At 29.0% G+C, this 19,206-nt stretch overlaps 2 protein-coding genes across 2 annotated transcripts; one reads left to right on the top strand and one right to left on the bottom strand.

Annotated features, from left to right (window-relative positions):
* Window positions 1–7,035: 7,035 nt before the first annotated feature.
* LOC147807739 (E3 ubiquitin-protein ligase makorin-1-like) lies at window positions 7,036–8,136 on the bottom strand. The gene has a single exon (XM_087166788.1). The coding sequence runs from the start codon at window positions 8,134–8,136 to the stop codon at window positions 7,036–7,038; it is 1,101 nt and encodes a 366-aa protein (XP_087022914.1).
* A 6,993-nt stretch (window positions 8,137–15,129) lies between these two features.
* Window positions 15,130–15,999, top strand: LOC147807738 (putative E3 ubiquitin-protein ligase makorin-4). Its single transcript, XM_087166787.1, has one exon. It carries the CDS (start codon window positions 15,130–15,132, stop codon window positions 15,997–15,999), a length of 870 nt encoding a protein of 289 aa, XP_087022913.1.
* The last annotated feature ends 3,207 nt before the right edge of the window (window positions 16,000–19,206 follow it).

The raw sequence follows: 19,206 nt of genomic DNA, 5'->3' as shown, positions 1-19,206 counted from the left end.
TATTTTAAAATTTTGTTTCCAGTATTTGAAACTTCATGGTTTGCTCTTGGTTCGTCTAAACTCACTTTTTCTAGTTTTTAAATTTTAAATTAGTAATGAAAGAGAATTAGAATTTGCGACGAAAACTTTCTTGTGAGGTATGGCGTCCTCTTAAGAGGATGCCAAACCAAGGGACAATCTTTACGTTTCAAATTCTTTTTCACCTCCATTACTAATTTAAAATTTAGGGTGTAGAAAAAGAGAGTTCAGACAAACCTAAAGTAAGTTATGAAGTTACAATTGCTGAAATTATTTTTAAAAATATGTCAAAATGCAAACAAATTATTGGAAGAGGACTTCTCCATTGCGTAGTCCTAAAATATCTTTTCATTATTTTCATTTTTATATCTTAAAAATTTCTTTCTAGTACTTGAAGCTTCATTTCTTTATCTTGGTTTGTCTGAACTCACTTTCTTTATTCTTTAAACTAGTCATGAAGGTGAAAGAGAATTTAAGACGATAAGTTTCATCCAGAGTTAGGCGCCCTCATAAGTTCTCGCCCAATTTTAAATAAAATGGTACACATAATTTTTTTTTCGAGCTAAGTATCACAAGCTTTAGTTTTTAAATGTTCTCTCTCGGAAATAACATTTTGATATAATTTATACTAAATTAGTATAGTAGGAGTAAAAATTACTGTTTGGTAAAAAATAAGCAAATTATTATAAAACCATTTTCAAGTTATTTACACAGACAATTACTGATGCCTATTTATTAGATAGAGTAATATTATAAAAATGTATGTAACAGCTAAAATGTTACCAAAAATTTATGGATTTTTTTTTAGAACAGAAACCAAGAAGCTAAAGTGAGCTTTCATATTATATCGGGAATTTCTTCTTTTTTAATTTTTTTCTAAACATTTTTGAGGATGCTAGATTAAAAGCACATTGACAATTTTTTTTAAATTTGTACTTTTCAGAAATTTCAACGACTTATCAAAATAAACTTTTATTTATCAGACTGATAAAGAAAATGATCTGATACTGACAATTTGGATTTCTCAATGAGATAAATCTGGGAAAGTTTGCCCATAACTCAGCATAATAATTTTTTAAAAAAATTAAAAATAATCTAAGAATTAATTTCTGTTAAATCAAGTCGAATCGAAAACAATTCAGCGTGAATAATCTGAATTTATTAGTTTTTAATGCACATTGATTTTTTTTTCTGCAGGAAAATTTTAATTTAATAAAATAGCTCGAATAAAACCAAGAAAGCTCTGTTGCTTAATTCTTCCCTACAAGGTAGAAAAGATGACGCTTAAGAGGAGAGATTGATATTGATAATATCTACAATTACATCAAAAGCAATGATAATTGCCCTCAAGCAACATTGTTGAAATTTTTTCGTAAACAAAGAGCGTGCTCTTCAGCCTAAATTAAAGAATCAGGTAAATAAAAGAATTTTAATTATAGAAAGAAATAAAAGATCGCAGAAAGTAAATTGCGCTGAAATTGATTGGTAATCCTTGATTAGTCGCCATGCTTTTGTCAGCTTATCTCTTAGTTTATTATCTTCAAAGGAGGGGAATGAAAATGCATTAACCTCCTGAGGATTTTTTTTTTTTTTTTTTGAATTTTTGAACTGAAAATTTTATTTTTTTATTTTTATTTAAACCATTTTTTGAAATTTGGCTTTATCTAAATTCGAAATACAATCGAATGTTGTTTATGTGTACATTCCTAATGATATATGCTTTTTAAAGAAAACTTAAATGTAATTGCCTTTGAAATTTTTATTCTCTCAACATGAATGAAAAATTTATTTTCACAGCGGTAGGTAAGAAAACTGATGATTCACAATTTTATGTCAAGATGAATGGGTATTTCTAGAAAATATTCGACATCCTTTGTTGTAGTTTGGATTATTTCAGTCTCACATCTGTCGAATGAAAGAGATAAATGGAATCAGTCTGGTACTGCTAGTGGTCAGAAAAACTTCATTAGTTTTTAGTTTACTACATCTACAACTAGGTTGCAAATGTAATTACCTACAAACACAACTACTGCTTTTTAAATGTAGTGACTACAAACTACTATCGAAATGTAGTCACTACTTTAAGGAACCGAAATTTGCTCTAGAATTTAATTTACACCAATGTTCAAAATGGTTTTGAATAAAAAATTGGCTTATGAAGAATTATTACATGAAGAACTAGCATGAAGAATAATTTAGAAATATTTATAAAATTTTCATGAGCTAGTTTGTTATTCTAAAGAAGATTTTTCGAATTTGTTCAGTTAATTAAACATTCAATATTTTTTGCCCTTCTCGAGAGCGAATATTAATTAAGAAAATGATGGGAAGTTTGATGATCTTTTATTTCTTTTAAGAAATTAAGTACCAATTCCTCCCCTTTTAGCATCATTTCATTTATAGCTATTTCCAACTGCTAATTAAGTTTTTATTTGCTATTTTAACAATTATTTATTTTCTGAAAACATAGATGGGATCTACACTACTGTAGATCGTGTTTTGAAGAAACTAAGAAATTTAGTAGTCATTAAAAAAAAAAAAAAAAAAAAAAAGGGGGAATTGTTCATTATAAATTTGTCTCCAACTGGTGTATGCCTGAGACTTCTAAGAGTAGAAAATTCAAGGGAAAAGAACAGTGTTGAGTAACTAATATTATTTTTAGTGGAGAAGTTCGTCGGTGAGTTCTGAAATCAGGAGTATTTTTTTAAGGAACAAACCTGTAATATATCACCTGAAGAAAAAATATATTGCCTTTATATAAAAAATTCAAATTTTCCCCACAAATCCCTAGCGGTTCCTTGAAAATAGGGAAAGCGTACACAGGGACACTGCGAACTTATGTTTTTAGAAGGGGAGAAATTCTCATTTTGCCGAATGGGATTCCAGATTTGATCGAATCGTAAATAAGCGACAATTATCTAATATATATAACTCTCTTACGTGGTTCCCAAATTTTGGCTGTATTTCTTTTCAGCCGGTGGTAACGTTTGCTTTGTTTTGCTTACGTTAATATTTCTCTTACACGGCGACAAAAAAAAGCCTCATTACAACTCCCCGAGTTGCAAAGCTAGAAAATCAACCAATGATTGCCGCTAAAAATGTCACATGCCAAATCTGACTGAGGTGGCTCAACATATAGCGCTATTAAAAACGGAAATTGAAATAATCAGAGAGCATCAGCTGCGGCAATCTTATACTATTAAGCTAGGCAGAAGTGAGTAATCTTTGTCGATAGATCTCTATTTTAGTATTTTGTCGAAAGCGCTTTTTTTTCACGAATTTATATATTACGAATTTATTTGAAGATTTTTGATTTATATCACGAGTTATACTATGGCATATTTCTAATAGGTTTAACGAATTACATGTCATTTATTTGAATTCAAATTGATTTTAATGATTTAGTGTTTATTAAAAAGATGTAATTTGTCTTAAAAAAAAGTTTTTTTATGGATTTGAATGATTGTTTTGAATTCTTAGAATTTTGTGCATTTGCAATGTACCTAAGTTAGTAGCGAGCTTGGTCTGCGAAGCAAAACATATAAGATTGCGAAGCAATTTTCGGGGGTTGGCGAGCGCTAGCGAGCAGCCCACTAATTCTCACATATAATAAAGAAACATCAAGAATCTCTCTAAAGAATGAACTAAGCTTAGCTTTGACACTTCATTTCTTATTTAATAAATTTGATACAAAACGTTCTTGATTTTAAACATAAACAATCTGATAATCATTGATGCGGATATTTATTTTTACATTTTTTCTTCTTCACTTTTCATTAATCTTGCTTTCCTTTAACCATGTTATGTTATATATTTATTAATCTCTATATTTTTAATTTTCTTATGAGTACTATACACTTGCAGCTTATGCACAGTAAGTAAAACTTATCAGTTTTCTTCCCTTTTCTCTTTATTGTAGTATATATATATACATACACTTTGGACATTTAGTTTATTCTGCGCATTTAATGTATGTTTAATATTGTGCAAATTTTCGAATATCTCTAAGGAAAGGGGTGGGCTGTTATAACAATATATAGTGCGTAAGTTAAAAAAAAAACGGATCATCCAGAATAATTTTTTATCTATTGATCGAATCTTCACATTTTAGGACTCAAGATTAAAGGTTCGAGGGTATGACTTCAAATTTGTTAATTAATTATTCACCCTCTCGAAACTTTAAAATTGAGTCCTACAACATGAAAAACCCATCATTACATAAAAAGTTATTCTGAGAGATCCGTTTTTTATTTTGTTCACTGTACATCTTGATATGCATTATGCTATTCTAATCTACCTAAAAACTATTGCTGTTATTTTTCATTATATAAAAAATTTTACTATTTTATACCAAATTATACCATTTTATACCTTTTTTTTTCCATTTTTATCATGATATAAATTATACCATCACTTTCTATACCATTAATATTGGTTATCATTTTATCCAACACTTTGAAGGTGTAAATTAATTAATATTTGCATGTAAATAAGTTAAGTAATCAAATACAAACACGTAGTTTTTTTGAATACTTGAAGCTCTTTCGTAACGGTGTGGGATTATTGACCACCTAAACATGAATGGTTGCCGCAATCTCGAAAGCATGGTCTTTATAGTTTTGTCAGAAGAGCAGTCCAAAGTTCTTGTTCCTTATTGTTATTAGTTATAAATTTTTAACATTTGACTTTTCTTAGAAATCACTAACTTTTTGCACATACTAATTTGTTTATCAGAAAATATATCCATACAAGAAAGATAAATACTTTTTTTTTTTATATAATTACCAATTTTGAATTAAAACAGAGAAAAATTTTCTCATCATTTTAACTAACATAATATAAAGTAACAAAACGTGAACAAAATGTTTTTGAGAAATAAAGAAACTATACCATCAAATTTTGTAACTTAAAATTACGTTGATAAAAATGCTGTATTTTTTCAGTCCATTATTAAACTTCTATTCAGGAATAGTTATTAATTATGTTTAATATTTATAATAAAAAAAAATTTTTGCTATTAAAATTACTTTCCCTTTTAATCTTTAAATAAGTGAGTTCAATAACTGTCTATTAATATTGTTCAATTCTCATCGCAAAGAGTTTTGCCTATTAATGTTAATTTCCTTATTGAGGTATTTATTAGAAAATTAACATTATTTCAGAAAATACATTTGGTATTTTCCAGATTCCTACTATCCATATTTTGGTGGAAAAATTTTTTAATCAGTTGAAAAACATTTAAGGTTATTGGAAGAAAATATGTTTTTTTTACTGATTTTGCAACTTAACCTTACTTGGCACCACTTAAACTTTTAAAGAATAGAGTTCAGTACGAGAAAATTCACTCATTAAACCAAGATATTCAATGTTTTTTTTTTTTTTTATTTGCTCACTGTACAGGTGGTGCAATTTGGCCGAAAGCAACTCCCTGAAACGCAACTTTTAAGATTTTTCCTCTGAACTTAACTAATTGAATCTTAATCCATGTACACAAGTTAATTTAAGATGTTTTATTTATTGTCCATAATTCCCTTGAAAATGCAGTTAGTAAAGTGATTAAAATTGAAAAATATTTCTTAAAATATTTTTTAAAATAATACTTGAAATTTACTTGAAATTAAGTATCACATTATTATTGTGCGAAAATATTAGCTAAACAAAATGAAAAAAATGCATTTTATGAGGTGATAAAATACGAAACTACTGCCCTGATAAAGAGGAGACAAAATTCGCTATTAATGTTTGCATGCTAAGCTTAATCTAGCAAAATTCAAAAGACGTACAAAAAAAATCGTTAAATTGTCTTCGCTTTTGAATTAACAGAACAGAAGCAGTACCTTACTGTAATATCTCATAAAATTCTAACTTAAACACCATTACTTGACCTTACGAAACAAAATAAATGAACGGTAATAAAAATTAAGACATTAAAGCAGAATAGAAAAATGGGAACATACTTAAGTTTTAGAAGAAAAAAAAAATTATAAAATCATCAAATATGGCTACACTTTATTTTCTTAAAAAAAGTATACATATAGATGACTATAAATTCATATCTACGGATTAGATCAAAATATATACAGCTACAAATATAATTTAAAAGTTAGCATTCATCCATAGATTATTCATAGCATTTATATCTAGATTTTATTCACGAAAACATATTCATAGAAAAACATAAATTCAAAGCATGTATTGTGGAATCGAAGAATTAAGGTTAAAAAAAGGCATAATGGAAGAAAACAGTTGTTAATAACTCACAGTAACAGTTATTAAATGCAATAAGCAGGAATTATATCAGCACACAAATACAGAATCTTAGCTGAACATAATAAAAAAATTCTTCCACAGTTAAAACTAAACAAATATTGCACTTTTTACAAAAGTATTGTCTATATATTGACATATATTCAACTGCAGGTCATATTGTAGATTCAAAAATGCTCATCATATACCATATTTATTAATTTAGAAGAATCAATTTCAGCTTTACTTTCTTAAACAAGTGATAATAATAATAATAATAAAATACTCAGAGATTTAATTATTACTCAACAATTATATTACACTAAAAGTTTTTTTAGAAACATATTGATAGAAAAATAAAAAATGTTTTTGCATCTAAGATTTAACCTGAAATAAGTCAACATCAAAATAGATTATTTCTAAAATTAACTATTATCATTTATTAAATAAAACTCGCTTTAAGTTTAACTTTCAAACTAACTTAAAAAAAGTATGTATAAAAAATCATAAATTCAAAACATGTGTAGTAGAATCGACGAATAAGATTAAAATAAAGGAAGCAATCTTAAAACAATTTAAAAAAAATCGTAGTTACCATTGTCAAATGCACTAAACATGAATAAAATCTGCACTTAAAAAGAGAATTTCAGCAGAACATAATAAAAAATTCTTGCATAGTTAAATCTAAACAAATTGTGCACTTTCAACAAACGCGTTGTCAGTACTTTCATATACTATCATCTCGATGGCACATTGTGGATTCAAAATTGTTCACCATCTTCTTGAGTTCCTAAACATTCGATTATTAAAGCGACGTTTCTGAGCAGCTACTGATGGAATAACAGGCAATGCGTGAAGATGAAAACACTCTTCACCAAAGGGGCAAATTCCTTTACCGTTTTTGAAATATTTACAACGTTTTGTACTCAAAGACTTTCTATAGTCAGCAATTAATATCTCCTTTTCCCCTTCAGAATGAGCCCATTTCTTACTGGGTATGTAAAATCTAGACGACACTCTAGGTATGTAAAATCTAGACGACACTCTACATTCGGGACAAGCACGAGTAACAGCAGGATCTATTAGATCTTCTTCATGAGAATTTTGCACATTTCTCCACTTAATGATGCAGAATAAACAAAACACGTGATTGCAATTCTCAAGAATACCAAATCGACGCTCTGCAACTCGATCTTTTTCCATTACGATATCCAAACATATACCACATGACAAATCGCGTCGAATATCCGTATCTCGCTCATGCCTACAGACTGCAATATGAAGTCCTCGCTGCTTTTCATCAAAAGGATCCAAGCAATATCTTTGACACAGTTCACATAACTCTCCGTGGATGCATGGGCAATCGTCGAATGGGCAAACACCATCAAAGAAATGCGGGCAGAATTCCATATCCAACTTCTGTGGCTCTGAACTATCAACACCGTCATTTGAATTCGAAGCAGTGGCTAAATATTTGCTGCTTGTCGGCACGAATTCAGGTGCATTTATCCAGTCGTGTAAATCTGATTCACGACAAAGAGATGCCTCACCATTTAAACTAGTGTTGAAATTTTGAAAATTTCTTTCGGCGGGAAAAATATCCATATTCCCTGTCTGTTGCTGTAAATGACCAGTATTCTGCTCTTCACTGCAAGGTTGAGATATATTATAAACATCATCTTCAGCTTTTGGATGAGAATACCAACAATTATCACCAAACATGCAAATGCCTTTCAAAGAAAAACGGCAGACGATATTTTCACGAAATCTAGGCGTCTGTCTAAAATTGCACCTATTACCTTCTTGGCAAGAAGAATTTAAATAATACGGGCGAACTAATTTTGTCATATCTTGTGGTGCGCTTTCAGCCATTTTATATAATACTTAATTCACTTTCACCTTTGCTAGTGATAACAACCAACTATGGAGTAATAAAGTATAGTGCACTGGGGGAGATAGTGTACAACAGAGGGCGTGCCGATTCTGATGACGTGACTATAATCATTTCTGAGCAAGGCGTATGATTGGTTATCTACAAACTCTTCCTCTTATGGTAGGAGGCCATCATTGCACATGCGCAAAGTGAACCCATTTCGATCGTCTCAGTTGCCATTTGTGAAATAAAAAAAATCTTGCTATCGTTTTAATTTATTTAACCTTTTTTCTATTTTATTTAATGTTAACATTTCATACCTGGTTTATGCAAGTGCTAATATAAAAAGATAAATAATTTGCATTTTTGAATCAAAGCAAATTGCGCTTATTAAAATTCACATAAATATTATAAATAAATACTTTACATCATATTTAAAAGTGCTTTTTAAAAATGGCAATTTTACCATTTTTTCTAAAAATATTTAAAATCATTTTTTTTTTTTTTTTTTGCTAATTGAATACAAATGATCTATTATGAATAAACTGTCATTAATGTTGAAATAAAGCATAACCCATTTGTACCAAGAGTCAATTTAAATCTGATTTTTCATAAAATAGAAAGAAGTAGTAGCACAAATAATTCATTGCTAACATTTATTTTGCGAAAAGAAGGAAGTTTTGCCTACCACACTGTATAATATAACAAAAACAGATCTGAAGTAAGCCACATTACTTTTTTTTAAGTTAAAGTGGAAACCAACAGAAAGAAATATGCACTTAATACAAACAAATATGTATTATCCCTTATTTCAGATATAGTTTTACATTCATCGGTCTCCATAGGTTTTTCATACACAGTTTGCGCATAAATGGTTGAATTACCCACATTTGAAAGTATACACTTTAGCGTTTGCACACACTCACCAAGGAATTAGATAATTTTGATTAATATTTTATGCATAGGGAATAACCGTGCATTGTCTATAAAGACTTTAAGATCCTTTAAACAGGGCAAGAGCCACGTTCCTAACTCATTGGACAGCCTGTGTATTTTAAATAAAAATTAGAAATGCATGTTATTATAATCAATTTTATCTAATGAAATTGAATTGATTCAGATGTCAAATATTATTACATAATGAAATTGCTGGCAATGCACTGTAAAAAATAACGCATCAAATAACGGTAAAAAGTACCGGCAATCACCGTGCGGTTATTTTTTATCGTAAATTCTATTTTTACCAGAAAATGTTACGGATCAGAGAATCTAATATACCGTAATTTTTAGAGTAATAATTACCGTAAAATTACTGAATCGCTCTAAATAAATATTACTTTCAAAATTGCGGTATATATAATATTTTACGGTAAAATGGTTTATGTATGACGAAACTGCTGGCATTTTATATTGTAATTTGATCCGCAATTTTTTACAGTGTAGTACTTTTGTTTGAACTTCTTATATTTTCGAAGAACCTATTTGAGAATAAAATGAAAAGAAATGCTTGTTGAATGAAATAATCTTGCTATGAAACACGAGTAGCGTGCTTTAATTTTGAGAAGTCTTTCTAACAAACTTTTGATGATAAAACGTCATTCGACAGTTATATTAACAGTTAGAATTCGCTTTGTTAGATTAACAAAACCAGCTCATAATAATTTTCTAATTCTTCTACTGATTTTTCGCAAAATTAGGAAACAATAAAATTATGCGGTTTATGGTTATGAGTAAGTAAATTTGAATTCCACATTTGTATGTTTTTAGATTTTTTTAATTTTAATTTTATTAGTTTAAATTTATGAAAACGAGTTCGGAAAATGCTTAATTTTTTAACGTAAATTATTTAAAAATAAATATGTTTACTAAAAATCTAAAAATATATAATACTGTTATTGTTGTTGCTTATCCCCTTGGCCTAGACAAATTAATCAAATCCAGAAGACCATGTCGCACAATTAAATCCAAAACTATATTCCCTCCATTCAACAGCTGCCCCACAGAGGTACCAATGCAATCTAAGATATGAGAGGGAAAAGCGATGGCAGAGCTGCATAAGTCTTCTTATTTCCGCTAAAAATTATACTTTTAATGTGACTGACTAGTCCTTAATGTGACAGGACTAGATATAGTTTGTCTACGGTAAGAACCCCCCCCCCCCGAAACAAAGTTTGAGACCGTCTGCTGCTATTGAAAAAAGAATAGCTCATTTTAGGGAGGGTAGCTTCTCTTCACTCTATGACTAACATTATGGAACGAAGAAAGAGATTCCCTTTCTATCACAAACCTGAACCAAAGCCTTTAAAACGAGAGCCAAAGCGGTGGAGCTTTTTAACACTGTATTAACCCGTACAGCATATGAACTCGCAGAAATGTAACAAATACATAACAGTTAGGAAGATACGTAGCGAAATTCTGAAAATGATAATAAACATGTTTCTGAAACATCGAAAATGAAATATTATAAAAAAGTGCTTAGAGAAACATTTCTGTGACATCCCGTTTGAAATATTTCGAAGCAAAAACAATTCCACAACTACTTTTCTTATAAGCTTTCTCTGTGCGTGTGCAACACGTAAAATGATGTCTTATCCCTCTTTCGGTATGCAATAAGTGACATAGGATGGAAAGGAACTTAATTAAAAAACAAGGGCAATTAATTTCTTTTAATTCACTAGTTCGGAAATTTTTTACATTGAACTAGATTTATATCAGAACTCAGTTGATAGTCCTGATTATTTCGTAGTTAGAAGGATGTTATACATAAAACAATCAAAATGTTTATTGATTTGAAATTGAAAAAAAAATTCATTTAAATTTATTCATTACATTAAACTTTCAGATTACTTCCAATATTAATTCGTGAAAAAATTCTATATTTAACAAGGTCATATTAAATTGTGAAATATAATATTTGTATTTTATTCTTCACAGTTAAAAAGTTACCTATCTTTAGGTTTATAATTTAGCAAAATATTTTTTTTTCTCCCACCAATAATACTGATACTCTTGGAAAAGTTAGTCGCTCATTAAAATATTTTCTGCTATTTAACAAGCATGGGTGATTTCAAATTCTTATTTTCTAGATTAATCCTGTCCCTGTAACATGCAAGTCAAGTAATTTTTAATAGTTTAGGTTGCCAATTGTCACTTTTGAATGATAATCCGACTAGGTTGTTCACCATGTGCTACTGATAACCTAAGAAAGAATGTTTGAGACTATTCATTATCTCCAACAATGCTTAAAAGTGTCACTTGACAATAATTGCCCAGAAGATAAACAGCAATTCTCTTTTGAGTGACAAATTGTTTATTATCTATTAAGAAGTTATCATTAACAAATTTTCAAGGAATGAAAATACAATTCAAAAAAATTCTATTAGACGTTCTGAAATTTCTATTGAATGTCCTCGTTATTCTCTAAGAAATGTTATCACTTTCTGAGAACTCCGATGGTACAAGATTGAAGACCTCTCAGAATTGAATATTTTCAACAATGTAGATTTTCAAGATTCCATTAGATGAATGCATCCGGTGAAATCTTAAGAGGATGCCACTTTTCATTTCAAATTATCTTTCACCTTCAGTACTTACTTAAAATTTTAAAGAACGAAAAAGTAAGTTCAGACAAACCTAGAGTAAGCCGTGAAGTTTCAATAGCTGAAAAAACTACTTCAAAATATTAAAATGTAAACAAATTATTAGACGAGAGCTTCTCCGTTGCGTAATCCTTAGTTATCATCTCATAATTTATTTTCATTTGCATATTTCAAAATTTTCATTACAGTGTCTGAAACTTCATGGTTTACTCTAGGTTTGTCTGAACTCACTTTTTCTACATTTTAAATTAGTAATGAAGGAGAAATAGAATTTGCGACCAAAATTTTCTTCCGAGATATGGCGTCCACTTAAGAGGATGCCTCACCGAGGGACAATCTTTTCGTTTCAAATTCTATTTCACCTCCATTACTTATTTCAAGTGCTGAAAAAGTGAGTTCAGACAACCTAATGTAAGCTATGAAGTTTCTATTGCTAAAATTTTTTTTAAAAGAATATCAAAATGCAAAAAAATTCTTGAAAGAGAACTTCTTCATATGATGTCATTCTTCTTTCACCCAAAAAAAAGTTTAATGTACTGTCACATTTAAGGAAATAAGATTTAAATAGTTTCTTTGAAACTTATAGTAGATCGAATGACTCATGTTATTGGAAACATTCTTTCATTCTGAATCCCATTTAAGAGCTCAAGAACCAAACAAAATACTGCTTACAGTCGTAGTATTTTTTATTTATTACCTATCAGGTCTTATAAGAACTTAATCTAAGTAGCACTGATATTACATTTCTTGCCATCAGTACCTTTTTAGAAATCAGTAAATTGCATTATTCTTTTTTTGTATTGAAAAGCCATTTCTTTTATTTAAATTAAATTTTTTGAAGTATTAGACACAAAAATGTGTTTGAAAATAATGTAGTTATATATCTTGAAACTGTAATAAGACAAATTATAAGGTATTGAAAATAAATAATAAAATTCTAAAGAATAACTTGCTTGAAGGCAAAATGTTCTGTAATTTTCCCAGACCGTCGCCACTAGCCCATTGTGCAGTGCTAGTGATACGTAAATACAATCGTGTTCCAGCTATCTCGGCACAAAACTTCTCCCCCTCTGCAGTGGGCGTAATCCTTAATCAATCTTCAATTGTCAAAATGAGAGAGGGAAAATCGGAGGGGTGAAGAGCTAAGATGAAGCTTGGAGAGGGGTGCTAGAGGAGTATCCCTTATCACCCACGCATAGTTTTTTTTAACTGCAAAATAATTTCTTATTTTTAAGTTCTTTTCTTAATATTTCAAAAAGTTATCCTTGATTGATGCAAAATTTATTTAATTTCAGACAATTTATCAAAAATTAAATGAAATAACTTTATATTTATCACTTAATGTAAACGGTGTTTTAAAACCCATAAATGTCTTTTAATTGTAGCTTAATTTAGTTAATAATTTCAGTTAGTAGTTATTTACTTAAATTTATATTATGTTATGAATGTTAAGTTATTAATTATTTATTAATTATAATAATTTTTTTATAAGCATTGTGTAATGATTTTTAAAGAAATGTTTTTAGAGTGTGTATCTGGTATTATTTTTAGTATCATTGCCACTCATTTTTGTTTCATAGAATTAAACGATTTAGTGCTAGTTTTGAACTCTAAGCTTTTATTCTGATTTGCTAAAATTATAAATGTCTTATTAAAAATTTAATGAAATATTTGTGTTCAATATTCTTATGATTTTTAACTAATAAGTTTTTGATAGTTTTAATGTTGGTTTACATTTTTAGTTTAATTCATGCGCATTTTAATTTTTCATTTTAACTTACGATAACAGTTCATTTTAATTTACGATACTCAAATTATACCAGTCGGCATTAGTAAGTGCAGTGTTAGCTCCCTCCCTTTTTTTGTGCTTCACCGTGTCTTTAATTTCGTGTTTCGATTTAGAAAAAAAATGCTATATTATAGATAGCAGCATAAAGTGCGTAACATATTGCTTACCTTAAATTTAAACTATCTTCCAAAATAAAGACTGCGTTTCCCCCTTCCAAAAGAGGCGAGTTTTTCAGGACTCGTTTTCAAGACACGAGGAGGGGGAAATTCTTGGAGTGTCTTACATTTCACAGGTGGTTTTTGTTATAAATATTATCGTAGAATTATTTATTTATTATTTTTTTTTAAAGTTTTTTTTTCCCAAACATATACAAGATTGCTTAGGCATGGTTCTTGAATGCAGTTCTAGTGGCACCATGCGAAATAAAATAGAAAAATAAAAAGCTATGCTTATAGAAATACAAACTATTGAATTAGAGAAAATAAGCTATATTAAAACATTTTTAGGAAATAAGCTAAATAAAAATTTTTTATTTTAGCAAAGTAACTCGTTAAATTATTAGATTTAAAACAGCTCTAAAAAATATAATAATGGAATAAAAATTTTATTTTGTTCATTTTTAGAAAATAAATTGAAAAAAAAAGCACATTTGTCGGAATTATTTAAATAAAAATCTCACTAGTTTCAGAGTTATCTACTGTCTTAGTGATTTTGCAGAAATCGAAAACTTGTAGGGCCCCTCGTAATGTCTGGCGACGGCCCTGTAGTAATCAAATAAATAAAACCTGATCTTTTCTTCTTCTTTTTTGTTTTCTTATTTTAATCTCTACAAAGATGGCCAAAAGACAATTTAAACATTATAAAAAAAAAAGGTAGAAAAATAAATTTTTGGAAGATAATTAAATTAAAATTTTTGCCTAGTATTTTAGAACAGGCCTTTGGAAGTAACCTGTTATTTTTATAACAGGTAAGATTAAATAATAGGTACAAAATACCTAATACTAGGTACAAAATATTAGCCGTCTCTACCGCATTCTAATGTATCATCGTGCATGTAATACGTCGACCTATAAGCTTTTATGTGCTTCTTCTGATAGTAATTAAAAAATTTGTAAAATGGCTGAAAGCTCAAGAATAAATGCTGGAAATGTGGTGTGCCCTTTTTATTATAATAATTCTTGTCGAGATGGAATGAGTTGTAAATATATACACGATGCCACGTGTTATAATATCGGAAATATTGCCTGTGAATACTTCTTGAAAGGCATCTGTAAAATGGTGATGAATGCTTGTTTAATCATACAATAATTACAAAAATTGCCAAAAAACAATTTAAACGTTATAAAAAAAGTAGAATAATAAATTTTTGGAAGATAATTGAATTACAATTTCTGCCTAGTATTTTAGAACAGGTCTTTAGAAGTAACCTGTTATTTTAATAACAGGTATGATTAAATAATAAGTACAAAATACCTAATACTAGGTACAAAATATTAGCCATCTCTACCGCATTCTAACGTATCATCGTGCATGAATTACGTCGATGTATATGCTTCTACCTGCTTAGATCTGTTTCTTTTGATAGTAATTAAAAATTTTGTAAAATGGCTGAAAGCTCAAAAATAAATGCTGGAAATGTGGTGTGCCCTTTTTATTATTATTCAACTTGTCGAGATGGAATGAGTTGTAAATATGTGCACGATGCCACGAGTGACAATATCGGAAATATTGCCTGTGAATACTTTTTGAAAGGCATCTGTGAAAATGGTGATGAATGCTTGTTTAATCATACAATAATTACAGAGGATGTTACAGCAAAATATGAGCAGACTTCCGAACCATCAGCTAAACTGGATATGGAATTGTGTCCGCATTTCTTTGACGGTGTGTGTCCATCCGACGAATGTCCATGTTTTCATGGAGAGATATGTGAACTGTGTCGCAAGTATTGTTTGAATCCTTTTGATGAGAAGCAACGGAGTCTTCATATTGAAGTCTGTGGACAGGAGCAAAGTAAAAATCTTCGTGATTTTGATAAAACATGTGGTATATGTTTAGATGTTGTAATAGAAAAAAATCCAGTTGCAGAGCGTCGCTTTGGTATTCTTGAGAATTGCAACCATGTGTTTTGCTTATCCTGCATCATAAAATGGAGAAAAGTGGGGATTTCTCGTCATGAAGAAGATTCAATAGATCCTGCTGTTACTCGTGCTTGCCCCGAATGTAGAGTGCCGTCTAGTTTTTACATCCCCAGTAAGAATTGGATGCATTCAAAAGGAGAGAAAACGATATTAATTGCTGAGTATAAAAAATCTCTGCTCACGAAACATTGTAAATATTTCAAAAATGGTAAAGGGATTTGTCCCTTTGGTGTTGAGTGTTTTCATCTTCATGCAATGCCTGTTATTCCATCAGTAACTGCTCAGAGACGTCATTTTAATAATAGAGTGTCATGGAACTCAAGCATATGGTAAACATTTTTGAATCTGTAATGTGACATTTGAATGATTAAATAAATGAGGTAAAATGATACTTCAAAGATATCTTGTAAATACTTCAAAAGAGATTGAGTTTCGCGTGTTCGTTTGTTGCAGCATGCTTTCATCTTAAATGCTTCTATCTAATTCTTCTATATAAATTACAACATAATTAATTACTAAGTGCTTAATACATACTCTCGCATAAATATTTTGAAATTAACTTTCTAGTGAGTGCAGATTTTAACGCGAAGAAAAGCAAAAAAGTATAATAACCTGTGTTTTAAACATAATCTAACTTAATTATTTTGAAATTAAAATTTTAATGAGTGCAATTTTTAACAAAAAAAAGGCATATTGCCTTTGTTTAATATAATCTCTCGTTTAAGTATTTTTAAATTAAAGTTTCAATGGGAACAGTTTTTAACATGAAAAAAGAAAACATATATAAAACAGTGTTTATATATTCTCCCTTAAATATTTTGAAATTAACATTCTAATGAGTTGGAAGTTTTTTTCTTAGTACAATTTATTATTTAGGAGAAGCATTATTAGAAATTTTCGAGGAGTTCGAGATAATTTTTATCAGTTAAAATTTACATTAAATATAAAAACGCGATGTGAAGAGCAAATAAAAACAGGGTTACGAAAAAGCCAGTCTTTTCTGAAAAAATATTTTATTCAGTAAAATAATGTAAGTGAAATATATTATTATATTAGTTTTGCATTCTCTTAAGGGAATTTATTCCATAAATAGATAAAATTATTAATTTGAATTAGCTAAAACTATTAATTTTGTTATTAATTTGAATGATGTTATTGTTGTTTCATACCTGCTTCAAAACCAGACACTTTTGTCTGAAATTGTTCTAAGCCTATTTCAATCATGCTCTCATTTATTCTAACTGTGGTTTATAATTCAGAACAATCATTTTTAACATAGTTCTAAATTTTCTATAAATTTGGTATTGATTATGGTTTGTTTTGGTATGGTTGATATGCATTGTATGGCTGGTATGAACTGATTATGGTATAAATTAGGTACTGTACATGATCTGATCGAAATAATCATAATATTTTTTTATGAAAAGTAGGACAAATAGTAATTACAGTTAATGTTGTGTTATTTACGTACCTATGCTGCGTTAAATAAGTTGATTTCTAATTACTGTTCTAAGTAGTTCAAAATGGTTGTTCTTAAAACTTCCAAGGTTAAACCTGTTGCTTCAATTAGTTTTGAAAGTGCTAAGTTTGCTGCTCCAAATTTTTTTTAACATACATTCTCATCAATGTAGTAATTAATTAACAATTATATAACCATTTTATATTATTACAGTTCTTAAATTTTATTAGTTCTAATAAAAATCGGCTTTTTTCAATTTTAGCCGATCTTTTTTTATGTGGTATATACCAAAAATATCCCTGCGGATTTTTTTAGCGTGGTTAAAATCCGGTAACCCCTCTATAAATATAGGTAAAGAAAGACTAATATTGTAATAGTACATATGTTATAAATAGTATTATACATAGTATACTTAAATATTGCAAATAAAGCCATTCGCAATTTCGACATTCAAAAACCTTAACCTGATAGAAAAACTTTAAAGAATAAAATTAAAATTTTTGTTATTGGTATATTATTGGTTATAAAGAAAATATTCTTAATATTTTAAAAAGAAAATAATATTTAAGTTATGGCTAATAACAATAACTTTATTTTATCAGAATGATAACATTTGAGTGGAATATTAAAGTTAAATATTTAAATTTAAATATATAGTATAACCCACTAGGGGTAGAAATTGCTTCTAGAATGGAAATATTTCAGTAATTGTTGCCTTTTCCAATTGACGTTTCTCATGTAATTTATAACTTACTCGACCTGGTGGTCTAATTCTTATCTTAACTCTTTATAATGTGTTCCGGCAATCTCGCCACAAAACTTCTCCCTCTTCGGTGGGGTCAGCCACTTGTTCATACTAAAAAGGTCAGCCACACCTGTTCTGTATACTGAGATCCCAATGTATTTAACAATGCAAAGAAAGAACAGGCTCATACTTTTAAATGACTGTGGCTATCAATCAATTCTATTAACTTTTTATCTAAATGTATCCTGATCTTATTGTGACAGAGTGTAAATGGGGAATTGAAATACTCCCCCCCCCTTCAGCAAATGAGATCATACTGCGACATTTTACTAAGGAATCTTTCGAAGGAAAGTAAATGAAATCTTAGAACTTGGTTTTGACTATCTTTATTTATGATGTGAATTCAATTGTCGTGTACCACTGACTAACTTATTTGTAATTTTTGTAGGCTATTCAAATATTAAAAAAATAAGTTTATTTAATGATTGAATAAATTCAGTAAGAAGACGTTGCTGATTGCGGAATCGAAGAAATAGCTTTCACAATAATAAATACATTTGCAATGTCTAGCATTTACTTAAGACTGGATAGCTAAACAAAACACTATCGTTTGGAAATTATCCTAAGTTGGGATGTTGTCGCAACATTTTAACATCTTCAAAGATTGTAAGCATTTAAATTTATCACTATTCATATTTTAACAAAAATTAAAGATTATTGCCTTTACGCTGTGCAGATTTGCAACGAAGTAAAATATCTTGCAAGAAAATAACATAAAAAAGAAAATATAAAATTAACATAATAAAATTAACAAAGCTAATATATTTTAGCAAACTAAGAGTATTACCTTAAAGCAGTGTTTCCCAAACTTATGACTTTTGTGTACCCTTTCTGAATTTTTCGTAACGCTGTGTACCCCTAATAAAAAAATGAATGCATTTTTTACTATAAAAAAAATTGCACAAAAGTTAAAAATCACAACTGGCTGTTGACCACCGCTAATTATTAACTGTTAACTCTGCTAAAAATAGCCAATAGACAAATAGGTAATCGTAAATTTTCATGGCTAGCTTTGTTTTTAAATAATTTTTTTCGAAATTTTCGCTTGTTGCGAGACATTTTGCATAAGAACGCGAACCCAGCTAACCTGCTCCCGTACCCGTGGGGGTACGCGTACCACATTTTGGGAAACACTGCCTTAAAGAGTATTACCTTTTTTTAATTATCTGTTTTGTAAAAAAAATATATATATATATAATAATAATAATTTTTAATAAAAACCAAAATATACAGTATTTAAACCATTCATTTGGTAATTTTTCCTTTCATATGGTAA

Source organism: Parasteatoda tepidariorum, chromosome 6, assembly GCF_982258835.1.
Source record: "Parasteatoda tepidariorum strain Cologne lab strain chromosome 6, Ptep-v5.0, whole genome shotgun sequence".
NCBI lineage: Eukaryota > Metazoa > Arthropoda > Arachnida > Araneae > Theridiidae > Parasteatoda > Parasteatoda tepidariorum.
Note: the sequence above shows the minus strand (reverse complement) of the source record. Positions and strands in the feature narration are given on the sequence as shown.

What these genes read in the sequence shown, in the direction of transcription:
- LOC147807738 (XM_087166787.1), top strand. Translation starts at nt 15,130, where the DNA reads ATGGCTGAAAGCTCAAAAATAAATGCTGGAAATGTGGTGTGCCCTTTT.
- LOC147807739 (XM_087166788.1), bottom strand. Translation starts at nt 8,136, where the DNA reads ATGGCTGAAAGCGCACCACAAGATATGACAAAATTAGTTCGCCCGTAT.